Source organism: Giraffa tippelskirchi, chromosome X (assembly GCF_054371585.1).
Source record: "Giraffa tippelskirchi isolate mGirTip1 chromosome X, T2T-mGirTip1v1.2.pri, whole genome shotgun sequence".
NCBI lineage: Eukaryota > Metazoa > Chordata > Mammalia > Artiodactyla > Giraffidae > Giraffa > Giraffa tippelskirchi.
In genome coordinates this window covers 52,828,057-52,847,176 of record NC_137289.1, presented here as the reverse complement: position 1 = coordinate 52,847,176, position 19,120 = coordinate 52,828,057, and the positions used below count along the sequence as shown (strand labels likewise).

The window sequence follows — 19,120 nt, the reverse complement described above, 5'->3', positions numbered from 1 at the left end:
GTAAAGTAATGTCTCTGCTTTTTAATATGCTGTCTAGGGTGGTCATAACTTTCCTTCCAAGGAGTAAGCATCTTTTAATTTCATGGCTGCAGTCACCATCAGCAGTGATTTTGGAGCCCCCAAAAAAATAAAGTCTGACACTGTTTCCACTGTTTCCCCATCTATTTCCCATGAAGTGATGGGACCAGATGCCATGATCTTAGTTTTCTGAACATTGAGCTTTAAGCCAACTTTTTCACTCTTCTCTTTCAGTTTCATCAAGAGGCTCTTTAGTTCTTCTTCACTTTCTGCCATAAGGGTGGTGTCATCTGCATATCTGAGGTTATTGATATTTCTCCCGGCAATCTTAATTCCAGCTTGTGCTTCCTCCAGCACAGTATTTCTCATGATGTACTCTGCATATAAGTTAAATAAGCAGGGTGACAATATACAGCCTTGACATACTCCTTTTCCTATTTGGAACCAGTCTGTGGTTCCATGTCCAGTTCTAACTGTTGCTTCCTGACCTGCATACAGGTTTCTCAAGAGGCAGGTCAGGTGGTCTGGTATTCCCATCTCTTTCAGAATTTTCCACAGTTTATTGGATGGGGAGGTAAAAGGAACAAGATTGGCCATGAGAGAAGCGTTGAAGTAGATATGGTATATGGGGATGCATTTTACTCTTCTACTTGAAATTTTTTAATAAGACAAAGCAGAAAATATGCCAATTCAATTATCTGCTGTTTTGAGGAAAAAGAAGCATATAGTGGGATCCTGCCAACCAAATGAATAAACAAGGGAAGTAACGTACTTAAATCTAGTTTCTATCAACTAAGAAACACAGATAATGTACTATAAACATCCCACTTACCATGAGATTCAAACTGATAGTGAGGGAGAGGTAGAGATTGTCAGACCTAAGTAACAGTGATTCTATTAAAGCTCTGACATTACAAGAAAAAAGCACTCTGAGGGATGATTCTGAAATAAGCACAGTTTTTTTTTTTAATAGACTCTTTAAAAATGTATGTCCTAGTATTGTCACTTAGGACTGAGTTTCCATCAGAGAAGGATGAACTCAGAGAAAGCTCCATGGTAGCACTCTTTGCAACAATCGAAACTGGCACCCAATTTCCACATTATTCAAACATTAAATTGTATTCATAGTCAAATGAAATAGTCAATATTTGAGAAATTTCTCCATTAAACCATCAAGTTCCCAACTTAGATAGTGGCCTTAAGGAAGTAGAAAATGAAATGCAGCACACTCTTCCTCTCATACCAATCACTTATAAATAGTAACTGTGGGCAGTAGTTTTGAGCCACTGGTTACTGTTCACTGGTAAAATGATGATAGTGGTCACTACATAAAACAACAAATATCTAGATACGTACTATCCGACAGAATTGTGATAATGGAAATGTTCTATATCCTGTATTTTCCAATGCAGCAGTCTCTCACCATATATGGCTATGGCACTCTTGAAGTGGTGTTAATGGGACCAAGAAGCTAAATTTTAATTTTCATTCATTTAAATAGCTAAGTGTGGTTATGGGTTACCATAATAAACAGTACATACAGTTTTAGAATACCTAAGAAACACATACACACAGATACACAGACATTTCACTTAATATCTGACATTTATTAAAAATTGAAGATTACAGAAAAGCATGAATAATATTGGCTTTATTAAACAAGCTCAATTAACTTACCTTTGACTAACAAATCAAAGCATTTAACATCACAAAAGGAATTTTGAGCATGAGGTCAACTCTAACCTCTGAAGTTAAAAACAAATGAAAAGCAGCCAAGACATTTTCCAAAGGAGAGAGCAACCACAGATCTCCCTCTAGTGGCAAGAGATAAAGTTGCTGCTGAAAAGCTGAACTGCTTCTGTACCAATACATAAAACTGTTCACAGACATTACTTTTATATAACTTAAGAAAACTCTAGAAGAAAAAATAGATCTGGTTTTTGTAAACAACGTTAGACCTAATTTTCACTTACTATGAATGCTAATCTCTCTAGAAATCTGATATTTCCAGGAGAAAAAAGACTTGCCAGTGACATCTGGGGAATTGGGACTTACACAAAACAAAAGCTATGGAGCCTTAACCAAACTGAGCAAAGGAAAAGAGAGAAATTTTTCACTGTTGATAAATGTTCTAGAATGGGACATGAAAAGGAGTAGATTCAGAAGTATAAAGTAGTAAGCAGCAGTGGGTTTGTAAAAATCCAAGGTACATCAAAAGAGACAATTTAAAATATTACAAGTTTTTCATAACCAAAACACTTTTCATTCTTATAATCAGTTTCAAAAGACAGCTCTGCCACATTGCCATTTTAATTACAACCGTACATACTATATAGACTTAACTACTGAATGACTACTTTCAAGTACAAGAGGAAACTCAAAATAGAAGTGACTTGTGTTACAGCTATTGTTTTTTCCCTCACAGCTTCAGGAAAAACAGCCTTTATATACACTGAAGTAAGTACAGAATGTACAGAAGACAGTTATATATACAAAAGTGCATTAATACAGTAATACATTTAGCAGAAATACAGGAAAAAAATCCTGGTTAACAATCTGATACATTACAGTATTTAAGACTACTTGAAGATTCTCCAAACCAGTCAACTTCCTACTTGCTTTGGTTATGATATTGATGCTACATAACTAACCTTTGAAACTAAAACAAAAAAATTGAAAATTTTAACCATCTGTGAAATGTTTTACATATATTTGTGTTTATCTTTAATAGCTTTTGAAAACAGTTCTATAAAACTCCCAACACAAAGATTTAGAATGGATAATACATATATCTAAATTAGAGTATTCAAAGAGGAAATTAAATTTATCCACTGCAGGAACAGACATGGTCTGCTCCATTCCTAAAAGCCTCAGCTTGGTAACCTAACCCCAAAGTCTCAACTTAAATCCAATTGGTCAGCTACTATTAAAGAGCAAGCAGCTCCACAAAACAAGCCATGGCTTCAGGCCACTGTTCCTTAGAACAATTCACAATAGGTAAGTGTTAACTTGTCATTTATACATATTAATTCTACAACTACCTTTATATAGTCAAAATGCATATGTATAATTAGACTACTCTCTGCATATGTATAATTAGACTACTCTCCTCTTTTCTACCCCCATCCCTCACCACAAAAAAAGAACACAGATTTCCACAGGTTCCATTGACCACAAAGATGTAACAAAGAAATCCAGCAATACCTATTGAAATCAGAGAAGACCAAATCAGTTTTTCCAAGTTCAGTATGGATATCAAGTTTAAAAAATTAACTTACCATTATGTGATCTAGGTTAAAACATTAATAACCTTAATGTGAAATACAATTGTGAAGGGGGGTTGAAAACAAGTAATTTTCATATTAGAAAAAAATATGTAAATAAAATTTTAGTGAGTCAATTCGGCTATACCATGCAACTTCCAATTTTTTTGTCTTAAAATATTTTATTGAAGTATAGTAGATTTCTTACTCTTATTAATAATAGCCAGTTACTTAGAAGAATTTGTAGAGTTCCTTCTAAGCCTTCTGGAATTTTCCAAAGAAATAAGAATTAAGCATTTCTAAGGAGCTATGTTCCAGATACTACACTGATAAGGATGCCTAGGTCTAAATCTCTCTCAGATACCTCCCGCCACCTAGCATAATTTAATTGTAAAGATAAAACTTATCTTACTTTGTCAGACTTAAAATGAATCCAAAGTTATCACAGTACATGTGTATACAAATATTTATTTTCTACCTAATAGTCCTTTTAAGGATTAAACTTACCTCTAAGTTTAGACATATTGAATGTCAGTGTGCTCAACATCAATACTATCATTTGACTGTAACTGGAAATTTTCCTATCAACCATCTCAAACTATAAACTGACTTTAAGTAACCCCTTCCCAGTTTGAAGCAAACATTTTCTTGTAGACAGAAGTGTTAAGAAGTTAAAGGGAAGAGGAATGTCACGCTATTACATAAATGAACACAAAGAATCACTCAAGTTAATAAACAAATCAATTTGCTATATAATCTCTGCTTTTGAAGTACTTTTGCCTCGAAAATTATCTTTCCAGAGTTAACTCGATTTTAAAAAATACTCTTGGGAATTCCCTGGAAGCCCAGTGGTTATAACTCCACGCTTTCACTGCCGAGGGCCTAGTTTCAATCCCTGGTCAGGGAACTAAGATCCTGCAAGCTGCACAGTGAGGCCAAAAAATAAAATAAATAAAATAAAAAGTATTCTGCTTTATGACTTTTATCAGGGGAAAAAATAAACAAATACATGAAACTATACTTTAGATGACTTCAATGTTCTATGACCTAGCTGAGCCAAAAATCAAGTTATATAAGTGAAACTTAAGATCTGAAGGTTTTTGTTATGTACTCTATTATCATTGATTAGTTCGATATAATGCCTTTACTTACTGATATCCAAGAGCATGGGCGTTTTATAAAATGAATTACAACATTTAGATTACTTTTGAGTTTGGAAAAGCCTAATATTGACGAAAAGTATAGAGTTCAACTTTAAGGCACAGGAAGCTATAAAGAGTAAGCCACAAACAAAAGACTCTGCTAGAGAATCCTGGGAACAAGATTTTTCTATTTGTCATGAACTAACATTTTTGGCTTAAATATGAAGACATTTGATAAATTTCACAATTTTATAAGCTCATCAGAATCTGGATACCTTTATATAGTAGTTTCTTAAAATTTTTCCTTCATGAGGGGTTTTAGCACTTTTAAGAGCTAAATAAAATGAGATGTCTATCCAATCCATGGAGTCATCAAATTGCAAATCAGTTTCTGGAATTAAGTAAGCAATATCTAGTTAACCCAAAGGACTGACAAAATGGACAAAATAGCCACCACTTAACTAAAAATGAGACGAGTCTCAAAAAATAGAGTTATTTTACTCTAAGTTCTTCTTGGGACAGAAGAATAGTATAAAGTCCTTTGTACTTCACTACACATTATACAACATTGCCTCACTTTAACTCAGTTACAAAACTGTAGAAAAAATACGCCATTTTGTTTTAACTCAAGGTTTGTACTTTTAAAACCTGTGGTAGGGACTGACAGACTTCTACAAGGTCTTTTTGAGATATAATTGACATACACATAAGATCCCTAATAAAATGTTCTGGATAAATGTGATGTGACTTCATTATGCCCTTAATTAAGAAGTCTTATTTTTTAATCATGCCCTCATGTAACAAGGCTTATTTTTAAAGGGAAAGACTTATTTGCTCTAATGTCAATTCTCTACAGATGAGAACTGACAATGGAGCAATTAAGTCTCACATTTTTATTAATTGGTTAGTCGAGGTTTATACTTTTAAAGAAAAAAATTGAGTTGGATTTGTTTTAAATTGAACTTAGAGATCAGACTAAATTTATTATTTATTCTAAGAAAGAAATAATTCAAACCTGAATTATCTACATGAGGCATTAAAACCTAAAAGAAAAGTATAGCACATTAACAAAGACGAGAATTTTTTGTCTTTTTCTGTTGTTTTATTTGGGGGGGTGGGGAGTAGGTAAAGAAAGACTTTGTAATCTCCCTCTTCAATCATAAGCAAACATAAATTGTTTAAATTTTTTTTCTGTTCTTTCCTTCAATCTCTTCCAAGCTACCTTACTGAGCTATCTCTAATTTATGGTACCATAAAGACAGTGCATCCAAATTTGCACAACACTTTATGGTGTACTTTACTATAAACACTCAAACCTTTATAAACTTTAAAAATTGGCTTTGTGGCCCTTTGGTAAACTTGCTTAACAGTGACTTAAGTTAAATCTATGGTAATAAGACTGCGATTATTGGGAGAGTAGAGGAATTGGTCTTATTAGGATCTTCTTTTACTGGTCACTGTCAAGTAAATTGTTTCCAAGTATTTAACAGATACATGCTGCTCTATGGTCTCCAAAAGGAGCCTATTTTCCTTGAAGAGTAACTAAAGAGAACAGGCAGTCATTCCCTGGAATTTTGCTTTTGCTAAGAGCAGGTAGAGAATTCAGCTGTATTTGCTCTTCTATTCACTCTTTCTATATTTAGAAGGGAAAACACAACAAGGTGGACCCTTTTAATCTTCTTCAAGAGTATTCTGGGATTTATCCCCAAGCTCTCTTCGGGCCCTCTAAGCTAGTCAGAAGCACTAAAGAGGGGGTAAGAGAAAAGTCAGAGGGAGTACTCCAACTGACAACCATATACACATATATATTGTTATTTCAGTAAAATTTTAAAGTATGAATTTAGTAGTCTTCAAAGTGTTACAACCATACCACAGACCTCAGTAAAGCTGCAATATATCAACTTTTCCCCTTAGTTTCAATTCTTTAACTTTTGAGGAACCAAAATAAAGTAAAAATTTCAAAACATGATTGTAAGCAAAGGTTATGCTGAGAATTAAGAATTCACAGCTGAGAATTAAGGATCTATGTTGTTAATCTTTTTAATGGATTACTTGGTATGATACAGTGTAAAAAAAAAGTAGGAATCGATCAACCTCTGACTCCAGAGTTTAAAAAAAAATATTGACAACTCATCCTACAAAATCATGATTACCTCCTAAGTTTCCACAATAAAAAGAAAATTATGAAAGTCAGAAAGCAGCTTGATTGTCAGTAGTATCAGTTTCCATTTTCTTTAACCCGTGTGAATGTTTAAAGATGTGTGGGAAAATAAAAGGAATCACACTACTTATAACATTCATGATAACAAACTCTTCACGAAAACATTTAGACTCTATGATTTCACATTTAAAATTAGAGTACTATTAGTAGCCAAGAAGCAAAGGTTTTTAATATCTCACTGCTCAGTATATTTCTAGCGATTTACAGAGTTTAGCAGAACTGTAAAGGTCTTCTTGAGTTAATTTTGAACATTAATTTGTTCACATGCCATAAAGCTGTTACACCAAATATTTAAAAATTAGAGCTGTGCTGAAAATAAAAAGACCTACAGAAAGAATTTAACAGGGGTGTTTCTTGCCTTTAAGAGAGTTTCACAGCCTAAAATTTCAAAAAGCAGTGAAAAGTAGAATTGGTTGTTTTGCTTACTGGATTTTTCCATTTGAATATTAATCAATGTAGCATTAAGTCTAAAATTCAGCTACTAGTAACATTATTTTGTCAGTAGTCATCACTCGCAGAAAGGATTCTGAATATACACAAAGTGAAAAACAAAACCAAACCTAACAAAAGATGTTAGGGCCTATTTTTTACACATTTGAGTTAATAATGAATGAAAACAAATAAACCTAATGAAGGCACTATTGTAAACAGCAATCCACATTCTATCCCTACAACCTCAAAAAAAAGAAGTCCACTAGGAATTGAGAATTACCCTATGGCCCTTTAGAAAAACTAAGAAATCATAACATTAAGAAGGAAACTGAATTATGATCTCTACACATTCTATACTGACATAATAAACTATCTGTCAGCAGTACCTTGAAATCTCCTAAACTGTTAAAGTACTAGTCTGAAAAAGCCCACTTAACCACTCTACAGTTTAAATAGTCAAAACATTTACCAAATCAGTGGTTCTTAAAACTAGAGTGTGTGGCAGAATAACCTGGTACCTGTTAAAACACAATGCTCTGCCCCTCCCCCAGCATTTCTGATTCACTAGGTCTGGGGCAGGACCCAAGAGTATGCATTTCGAATAACTTCTCAGGTGATGCTGAAGCTACTGGTCCGAGGACCACCTGCTGAGAACCACAGACCTAAATTATGAACGGTACGTCAGCACAGCCCTAACCAAAAGTTTGGTCAAGATGCATGTAAACAAATAAGGATAGAATAAACCTTAGAAACAATGCTGATAAATTCACCCTTATTACATCAAAACATCTACATCTGCTTCATGGTCTTCCTCAGTCACTTTCAAGGACAGCACTTCTTCATTAAGAAACAGCCCACTGAGCCTCTCCTTCCGAGCCTGCCTCTGCTCTTTCAGCTGCCTCTTGCGTAAGGCCTTCTGCTGTAACTTCCGCTGTTTGGATCGCTTCTGTCAAAAGAAAAATTTCTAAATCAGTGAGGTTCAGTTCTGGCATATCCACTCCAAAGTACTGTATGGATCAAATTCGATATTTTCTGAATAAAGATGTTCAAATTCCTCTGCAGGACAATCCTGGTTCTAGTAAGTGAGCCATTAGCTTAGACATGAAAACAATTCTTCAAGATTCTATATTTACGGTATTTGACCAGGGAATCTTCTGATTAGGAAGGTTTGAAACTTGATCATTTGACTAGTTATGGATAACCAATCATTTCTAAGCCTTTTTTATATTAAATTAAGGTACATTGGTGTCAGTGCAGAGGAAACATGCAGTGAACAATAATGAATACAAATATAGAGAACACTGTCAAAATCTCTAATGCTTATGCTTTGAAGGTGCCTTTCATCCAAAAGCATTAGCAACTTTACAATGGCTGGGAAAGAACCATGTCTTTTTCATATTAAGCAAATACCATCTTTTAAGCCCATTAGAAACCCAGTGGGTACTCTATTTCTTGCCACTGGTGAACTGATGCCAAAAAGGAATGACCACATACACAGAGGAAACCCTTGGCAACCAACAAAGCTGGCTATGTTTCTGCTAGTTTGGTTAAGAACCAAGTAAAGAATCACTTTCCAGAGAAAGTCACCACTGGGTTCCCAAGAGTTATAGAGATACCCTTATCATCTGTAAGTTGGCTCCAGACTGTCGCCACTGCAAGGAACCGAACTCTCCCACTAAGCATCACAAAACTATTCTATATACATTTAAACTTTCTATTTTTTATGCATCCAAAAATATTATACAGAGTTTTTTCAACTGTGAAAAGAGTAGTCAGAAATTAGAGAAAGCATTATTACATTTTAAAAAGAGCTACAAAGAAACATTCGTGATTAAAACTTTAAGAAAACATTTAACACACACACACAAGACATACAGGACATTTTCAGGAGCTAATAGACAGCAACATCAGCAACCTAGTGAGATCTGCTTAATAGTAAGTTGCAGTCAGTATTGCAATCTTGAGACTTACTCATTATTTCCATCAATTTATCTTACTTAAAACAGACACAAAAATCAGATAAAATTGAAGGTAATATGGCTGTGGGTCAAAACAGCATTTCAAAGCACTCAGTGTAGAGGGCTTTGTTCAATAGCAGAGAATACTGTTTGCTCAGTTAAAATCAAAACCCACAGGCATCTATAGAGCAGGATAATTTTAACTCTTCAAGAACTGTATATGAAGGAATACTAATGTTAATATTGAGAGGTAAAGTTTTGTATTGATTAGACGTTTTACTTTTGAATCCCGAATCCGCTCTGCTGCACTTGCAGACAAGTTGCTGTCACTGTGTGCTCGACTCATGTTGGCACTGGAGTTTGAAGCAGAGTTTCCAACACTGGACCCACTGCTGCTTGCAGAACTGACCATGCTGGCACTGCTGCTGCTGGCACTGGCACTGGCACCGCTCACTCCACTGGTGCTTGCACAACTAAAGTTGCTTCTTTTCCAGGCCTCTCTTGTGGGCCGTAGGCGAGGGCTATGCTCCTTGATATAGTTTCTGACCTTGGAACAGACAGACAAAAACTGGCTAGTATTGTACCTTGACATTCTGCCCTCAAAATAATGGAGAAAAGAAGAATATTGTACTTAAAGATTGTCAAAAGTGCTACAGATGCATATAGGTAGACCAGAAAGACAAAAGAAATCTCTAAATGCAGAAACAAGTACTAGAAAAATTCTGGTGTTCAAAATTTTAGAATAAATATTATGAAGCTAGATTTTTTTAAGTATATAAAATATAATCAGTAAATTATAAGCTACTAGCTTCCAGAATTTAGAAGTGTAAGATAATAACACTAGAAACAGAAACTAACAATAAAATAGATAAGAGTAGGCATTTTTTAAAAGGTTGCCACTTAAGTATGCTGCTGATTATATTAGAGTGTTTCCTAGATCTTAGGTAGGGGTCCATAATACCTGTCTTCAAACGCAAGGCATCAATTTACCATACTAGTGAAAAATGGGCTGGAATGTAGAAAATTATACAGTATGTCTGTTGAGAGAAACACTGAAATGAGAGAAATTTTTCATAAATGATGACAAATACAAAAAACTAAAATGTTCATTCAAGTATAGCTCTCAATGATATTTTGATTCTGTCCACTGGCCTTTTGTAAGATGACTTAGAATAAATCAATACCTTAGCATAACAACTCCTTAAATGGGGAAGTCAAATTTCAAAACCTATATAACTAGAAAGTAGGTTCTAGATCCAAATGATCCCAGAAAGGTATGGCCACATGAGACGTACATAAAACCTCTTAAAACCACAAGTTCTAATATTACATTTCACAGCAGTGATTTTGACCTTAATTATCTATATATTTATATATGACTATTCAAGTCATATATGACTATTCAAGTATAAAAAGCAGAGACATTACTTTGCCAACAAAGGTCCGTCTCGTCAAAGCTATGGTTTTTCCAGTAGTCATGTATGAATGTGAGAGTTGGACTATAAAGAAAGCTGAGCACTGAGAAATTGATGCTTTTGAACTGTGGTGTTGGAGAAGACTCTTGAGAGTCCCTTGGACTGCAAGGAGATCCAACCAGTCCATCCTAAAGGAAATCAGTCCTGAATATTCATTGGAAGGACTGATGCTGAAGCTGAAACTCCAACACTTTGGCCACCTGATGTGAAGAACCAACTCATTTGAAAAAGACCCTGATGCTGGGCAAGATTGAAGGCAGGAGGAGAAGGGGACGACAGAGGATGAGATGGTTGGATGGCATCACCAACTCATTGGACATGAGTTTGAGTAAACTCCGGGAGCTGGCAGTGGACAGGGAGGCCTGGTGTGCTGCAGTTCATGGAGTTGCAAAGAGTGGGACACAGCTGAGCGACTGAACTGAACTGAACTGATTCAAGTTTACACGTTATAAAACAATGGTATTTTTAATAGCTGTAGAATCTGTATGTTCTTTACATACCTGCTTCAGTTTTTCATCTGTGAGACAGTTAAGTTCAATAATAAACTCACTGTCGGTAGGGGAGATTTGAGCAGAAGGATCAATTATTTTAATAATATCAAGTTGTTCCCGAAGACCCATCTCAGTACTGACTTTACGACTCAGATACTCAATATATTCCACCTATATGATGAAAAATTATAATAAATAAGAACAATGCCAAAATCTCTGATCTTTTAGTATGCAACTTATATGTTTAAGTATCAGAAACACTTACATTTTTCCCTGCAAAACAATTAGAGCTCAAATTCATACTTACTAAGCAATCCACATTTATCCAGCAGCTTTAAATTGGACAATAAATCAAGCTTCACATATTCTCCACATATACACTTTTAATTAAGAATGTCAAGATCTCTACCTGCTCATCATTTGTCATTGCACTCCAAGGAAGTTCATCTAAATTCCGGTGCTTGTTTTTCTTTTTAGGAAGCAGGCAAGGTGAACTTGGAATACTGGGTATGACATCAGAAAGTACATCACTCCCACTGGCAATGTCACTGCCAGGTAACTTTATAAAAATAAGGAAAAGGTAGGGAAAGAAAAATTAAAAGCAAGAGTTAAATGCCATGTTTCATATTGACTAAAAATTACTTTAATAAAAGACTAATGACAAATACTGAATCAGAAGACATTAACTCTGATCCACTCCTATTTTAGACAAAGCAGCAACATCAACATACTCTTTGTATATGCAGTCAGTTATTCAATGAGCGGTATTTTCCAAAAGCTTAACATCACAATCATAGCTTATTAAAATGCTAACTTAAGAATCACTCATTATTAAGGTTTTAAATTCATGTGAATGCAGGCTAGGGTCCACACAGCATAATGAATAAGGAGCACTAGTCTCCATCTCAAGAAACTTGAGTGATCTGCCACTATCTGGCTCTTTGCCAGACACTGTGCTACAAATACTGCCAATACAAAGACAAATAAATCATGGCCCTTGTCCTCAGGTCTGTATTAATAACCTCAAGACAATTAAAATAATTTAAAATATATTGTTAATATGTACCCATGGCACTGTAACAGGTACACGGAATCCAAAGGAGTCTAAGTCATGGTCCTTACACAAGAACTTTATATTCTACTTGGAAAGATAACACAGTAGCACAAACATATAATTATACAACATAACAAATAACAAATGCATGTTTGAGATGACAAGTCATCAATGGAAATACCTAGCAACGAGTTGAAGCTGCAAGACTAAAGCTTAGAGAACCACTAGGGGACAGGCACTGGGGAGTCAATTGCATAAAAGAGATGTGTGAAGTCACAAAAAGGGGGCAGATCACCATGCAAGGTGATCATGATGTTTACAATGAAGTTATCTAAGTTAGCTATTCCCCCTTAAAAACTACATTTTCCTTTGATAGTCATTGATGAATCCAAGTACATAAGTGACATCCAACTATCTATGACTTCCTTCAAAATCTCATTAACTAACACTGCTTTAATTGTTCACCCTTAGCCCAAATGTCAGTATTAAGAATGATTGCTGAATACACGCACAAAGGCCATCTTTTTCAGTTTTTAACGTCAATAAAACATTTTGCTATTTCCCCTTTGAAAAACTTCAAATCACAACATTACTATGTTAAAGATCCTCCTCGGGTTCCTAAAATAAAATGAGATACTCCTTATCAGAAGAAAGGCCTCCCCTACTTCAGATTACTTTGATAAACTAGGTAGAGAAAGGAATTCTCAAAATATCTATACACTCAAAACATAAGAAAAAATTTCATCTAAATCTTTAGCAAATATCTGCTAAGTGTCAGACTACATGCTAAGCATTTTAATTTGTCCCTTTAATTCTGTTTACATGGTTGTTGGGGGGTGGGTGGTAAAAAACAGGCAATTAATGGTCCCTTGGCCATTTTTTTTCTGGGGAGAAGTAAAAGATCCCAGAGTTCAAATCCCAGCCCCACTGCTTACTAGCTGTGTGATCTTGTAGAGGTTAGTTCCCTTCTTTGAGCCCCAGAGTCTTCAGTAAGTTATGGTTACTATCATCCATCTCAAAGGACTGTTGAGAGATTTAAATGAGGTAACATGCCTGGCACATAGGTGATACTCAATAAACTGAAGTGTGTCCTTTTTTCTGTACCTTGCCATGGTTTTCAAAAGAAAGGAACATAAACTCTGAGAATACTTCATGTTGCTTAAGTGGCTGGGTTAAGTTTCACATGTTAGTCTCTAAGAATGACAGCATGGGGAAAAGGAAGAGGCAGTCACATAAGGAGAATAATAAAACCATAGGTAGAAGGAAAAAAAACCAACACAGGACGAGATTAAGAAGACCTATATAATTAAAACAGAAAATCAGTGCTAGGGATTTAAAAGTTTTACAAATGAACCAGAGCTGTTATATGATATAAAGAAGTAGGCCAATTGGCCTACTTCTTTATATCATATAACAGCTCTGGTTCATTTGTAAAACTTTTAAATCCCTAGCAAGTAATGATGAAATTGGTCTTGAAGGAAGATGAGTTAAAAAGCAGTATGTGGGTTTCCCTGGTGGTTCAGTGGTTAATAATCCTCCTGCCAATGCAGGGGACATGGGTTCAGTCCCTGGTCTGGGAATACCCCACATGCCTTAGAGTAACTAAGGCTGTGTGCCACAACTACTGAGCCTGTGCTCCAGAGCCTGAGAACTGCAACTACTGAAGCCCTCACACTGTAGAGCCTGTGCTCTGCAAGAAGAGAAGCCAATGCAATGAGAAACCTGCGCACCTCAACAAAGAGTTGCTCCTTCTCGCTGCAACTAGAGAAAGCCCACGCCCAGCAATGAAGATCTAGTGCAGCCATAAATAAATAAATAAATAAATAAATAAATAAATATTTTTAATAAAATGCAGTATGGGAACAAAATACAGGAAAGACTGGAATTAGGAAGCTCTTGTTGTGATTTGGACCTGGACTAAGATAAGCAAAAACGGAAAGAAAAATGGGAACAGATAGGGAAATTTTCAAATGAAATACAATTTACAAGACTATTTGATAACTGAATAGATAAGGATAATAATCAACTGGGGCTACCCAGGTGATGCAGCGGTAAAGAATCCATCTGCCAATGCAAGAAACAAAAGGGATTCAGTTTCGATCCGTGGGTCAGGAGGATCCCCTGGAGTAGAAAATGCCAACCCGCTCCAGTATTCTTGCCTGGAAAATTCCATGGACAGAGGAGCCTGGTGGGCCATAGTCCATGCGGTCGCAGAGAGTCAAACAAGACTGAGCACGGCACACAATAGTCAAATGACCATATGTGAGACCAGAAGAAAACTGGCAACATTTCACAGTCATACAACCCATCCAGGTTAACACACAACCCTTAAAGACCTAATTTTTTTATGGCAAGAGACCTGAAGTAATGTTATATAGATCTTCTAGTCCAGCATCTCATTTTATAAGTAAGGGAAAAATGATATCCAGGGAGGGCCATACAGTTAGTGGCAGCATCCAAATCAGGACACAAGTCCAGTACTTTCAATGATATCAGGCTGTCTTGCCCTGCAGGTAGTTGGGAATGAGAGAAGGCAATTTGGGATATGGTGAGTTTGCAGTGATAATGAGAAAACCAAGTACAAGTGTTCTTTGAAATTGCAATAATCATTTTTCAATACACTATAATACATGTCACAAAGCAGAGTCTTTTTCCCCCCCCCCGTGGAAACACAGTAATTGGAAGTTGCATTACTGATTAAGGATTCGGCATCAGATAATGGGTTAGCATTAAATAATAAGGTCATTCAAGTGGAAATGTCAAGTAGCCAGTTGGAGATATGGGATTACAGCTGCAGAGGTACAGGAGAATTAAGTGTATGGACTCCTGTGTATTTATTAGAGCAGCAATTTTCCATTTTATAACTGAATATATTTCAGAATCAAAATCGTTAATAATTCTCATATTTTTCATGGACAACAATATTTTGTATATTTATATTAGACTTGGTAATTGTGACAAGGAGAATTAAATCAAACCTCTGCCATATTTTCTGTAGCATGCAGCAAAATTTTATGAGTAAGCTAATTTCTGTAACAGCTGATGTGCAATTTCAAATTGCACCTCTAGGTTTCAAGCACGACAGCTGTATTACTCACTTTCTAAATTTTCTATGCTTTCCTGCTCAACAATAAAATAATTTCTCAAGCTCCAAGACTAGTCAAATATATCTTTAATAATAAAAGGACTGCAAGCAAAGAAAACTATGTGCAAGGCAAAATGCTTTTATGCAACTTCAAATGCTAAGATGCTTTTCATTCTAAAGTTAAAATCCTGCCTTATCAGGTAGTTAGCATTTCTCTTCCCAGAGAATCTATGAATCATTTATATTTATTTTAGTAGTAACTGAAACATCTGTTTAGAAGATTTAAACATATGTAGATTTTAATCACAACAGAGGTAATATGAATTTTTTAACTACAGTCAATGATTTTTAGCCTATATTAATCCTAACACATAATTTGTAATTATCTTCTAGGGTAATTTACTATTCATCACTATGAGATCTCACAAAGACAAGAGAGCTTTTTAAACCTTTCAGCATATTTAAACAGCAAATATCCATGGTAACAGAGTACCTACACTCCAATTTCAGAAGTGGGAAAACACATTACTAAGGCAGGCCCTAGTTTGTTTCAATGTTGTAGTCAGTTGTGTGCATTAATGGTGAGTGGTTGGGGATCGTTTTCCACTCCACTCATAAAATGAAGAAGTCAGCAATTAAGATTTTAAAATGCCTGCCGTTGCAACATTATGGATGATAAGAACTCTAAATAAGTCACATGAAATAAGCAAAAAAAAAAATTTCTCAGAATTATCAGAACTCCATCTGCTTACACTTTATTAAAACTCCTTGTAGTCAGATATTAAATACAAAGTGTGCACTTCAAAAAAACGAGACAGTGGGAAGTAGAGGAGTGAAGAATGAGAATTTGTGATTAGCAGAGGCAAACTAACAAGGTCCTACTGTACAGCACAGGGAACTATATTCAATATCCTGTGATAAACCATAATGGAAAAGAATATATATATATATGTATATGTATATGTATATATATATATATATATATAGAGAGAGAGAGAGAGAGAAGAGTGTGTATGTGTATAACAGAGTCACTTTGCTGTACGGAAGAAATTAATACAATATTGTAATCAACTATACTTTAATAAAATTTTTTTAAATGAGGCCCTGAAGAATAAAAAGGTATAATATCTAAACAAAAATGCTCACTACTTTATTATTTATAATAGAAAAAAATTGAAACAGATATGAATAGAGGAATGGTTTCATAAGTTCTGGAATATCTAGTACCAGGAATATTATGTAGTCATTAAATGAATAATTTAAATATCACAAAAAAGTTTATATGTTAAATGAAAAATTTTTATTACAGCATCTTATCCAGAAGAAAAGGGAACACTGCCCAATTCATTCTGTGAGGTCAAAGTGATACAAAGGCATCACAAGAAAGGAAAACTACAGACCAATATCTCTTATGAATACCGATGCAAAAATCTTCAACAAAATAGTAGCAAACCAAATCCAGCAGCAATTTAAAAGAATTATATACCATGAGCAATTACGATTAATCCCAGGAATGCAAGCGTGAATCATTATTGCAAATCAATATACTACATCACACTAACAGAATGAAGAGAAGACATCTCAACAGACATGCAGAAAAAGCATGTGACAAAATCTAACACCTTTTCAGATTAAAAACACAGAACTAGGAATAAAAGAGAATGCCTCAATATGACAATAAAGGACATCTGTGAAAAACCTACAGCTAACATACTCAATAGTGAAGGACAAAGCTTCTCACTTAAGATAAGGAAAAAAAAAGGATGCCTGCTTTTGCCAGGGGTATCTAGATCTTCTCTCTTTCAACGTTCTACTAGAAATCTCATCAGAGCAATTAAGCAAGGAAAAAAAGTATCCAGATTGGAAAGGAAGAAACAAAACTATATATTCATAGATGACATGATCTTAAATACAGAAAACCCTAAAGAATCTATACACAAAAAATTATTAAAAATGAGTTCAGCAAAGTTGCAGGATACAAAATCAATATATGAAACACAACTGTATTTCTATACACTAGCAGTGAATAATCCAAAAAAATGAAATTAAGAAAACAACTCCATTTACAACTGTATTGAAAGAATCAAATGTTTAGGAATAAACTGAACTAAGGAACTTAAAGACCTAATTAAACATGGAAAACTATTTTAAAAATCACTGAAAGAAATTAAAGAAGGCCTAAATACATTCCAGCCCATGTTTATGGACTGGAATATTTAAAAATACTATTAAGATAGCAATATTCCCCAAATTGATCTACAGATTCAATGAAATCCCTATCAAAATTCTAACTTCCCTTTTCGAAGAAGTGACAACCTGATTCTAAACTTTGATAAAAAAGAACAAAGTTGCAGAACTCATACTTTCTGATTTCAAATCTTGTTACAAAGCTAGAGTCATCAAAACATAAGGATAAGAATATCCTGTCATAAAGATAGATACATAAATCAGTGGAATAGAATCAAGAGTCCAGAACTAAACCTATATATGTCTATGACCAATTCATTTCCACAAAGGTACCAAGACCATTAGGATAAGGAAAAAATACAGTCTTTTCAACAAGTGGTGCTGGGACAACTGGATATCTACATTCAAAAGAATGAATCTGGAACTCCTACCTTATACCATATCCAAAAAGTAACTCAAAAGGATCAAAGACCTAAAATGTAGGAACTAACTAAAGCTATAAAATTCTAAGAAGGAAACAGATGAAAAAATCTGCATGATCTTGGATTAAGGGATGGTTTTTAAAATATGACATGATAAGCACAGAACTCAAGAAAATATAAATTGGAATTCTTTAAAATTTAAATTTTTGTGTATTAAAGGACACTATCATCAAGCGAACAGACACAATCAAGTGAAAAGACAACACACAGAATGGGAAATATTTTTGCAAATCATGTATATGATAAGGGTCTAGTAGTCATCATGTATAAAGTATTCATACAATTCAACAATAAAAGACAACATAACTTAAAAATGGGCAAAGGATTTGAAAAGACATTTTCCCAAAGAAGATACACAAATGGTCAATAAGATAAGAAAAGATGCTCAACATCATTAGTAATTAGGGAAATGCAAATCAAACTCACAATGAGATACCAACCTTACAAACAGTAGTATGGCTGTAATCAAAAAGACAGACAATAGAAAGTGTTGGAAAGGAAGTAGAGAAACTGGAACTTTCATGTATTGCTAGTAGAAATGTAAAACGGTACAGCCACTTTGGGAAACATTTTGGCAGTTTCCCAAAAAAAGTGAACATAAAGTTATCACATGACCCAGCAACTCCCCATGTATCTTCAAGAGAATTAAAAATAAAAATCCATACGAAAACTTATACCTGAATGTTCATAGTAGTATTATTCATAATAGCTCCAAAGTGGAAACAATCCATCAGTTGAATGAATTAAACAAAAAGTGATGTATCCATAAAATGGAATAGTCAGTCATAGAAAGAAACTGCTATGGACTAGATATTTGTCACCTCCTAAATCCGTATCTTGAAGCCCTAATCCCCAATATGATATTTGAAGGTGGGGCTTTGGGAGGTAATTAAGTTTATAAGACGTCATGAGGGTGGAGCCCCTGTGGTGGGATTGGTGACTTTATAAGGGAACCAAAGATATTGCAGAAGATAGCATCTGCAAGCCAAGAAGAGTGTGCTCACCAGAACCTGTCCATGATGGCATTCTGATCTTGGACTTTCAGATTCCAGAACCATGAGTGTTTTTTAACCCACCCAGTCAATGATATTTGTTACAGCAGCCCGAGCTGACTTAAGTTAGGAATGAAATACTTTTATGTGCTATAACATGGATGAACTTTGAAAATAGTATGCTAAGTGAAAGACCACAGACACAAAAGGCCACATATAACATGAGTCCATTTATATTAAATGTCCAGATAGGTAAATCCATAGAAAAAGTAGAAGAGTGGTTGCCAGGTGACAGGGGGAAATTAGGCCTATCCACTAAC

The 19,120-nt window shown here is 34.9% G+C and overlaps 1 protein-coding gene across 2 annotated transcripts in view; it reads right to left on the bottom strand.

The window, feature by feature from the left end:
* Positions 1-1,604: 1,604 nt before the first annotated feature.
* FAM199X (family with sequence similarity 199, X-linked) overlaps positions 1,605-19,120 on the bottom strand; it is a 29,497-nt gene continuing 11,981 nt past the window's right edge. Inside the window, exons 3-6 of one of the 2 annotated variants that reach the window (XM_081566374.1) lie at positions 11,410-11,559; positions 11,010-11,171; positions 9,315-9,581; positions 1,605-8,022 (exon numbers count right to left, since the gene is read on the bottom strand). In XM_081566374.1, the coding sequence (XP_081422500.1) occupies positions 7,852-8,022; positions 9,315-9,581; positions 11,010-11,171; positions 11,410-11,559 (750 nt within the window). In that variant the 3' untranslated portion in view covers positions 1,605-7,851. The remainder of the gene's footprint in view (positions 8,023-9,314; positions 9,582-11,009; positions 11,172-11,409; positions 11,560-19,120) is intronic. The other variant, XM_081566375.1, reaches the window with a different exon arrangement.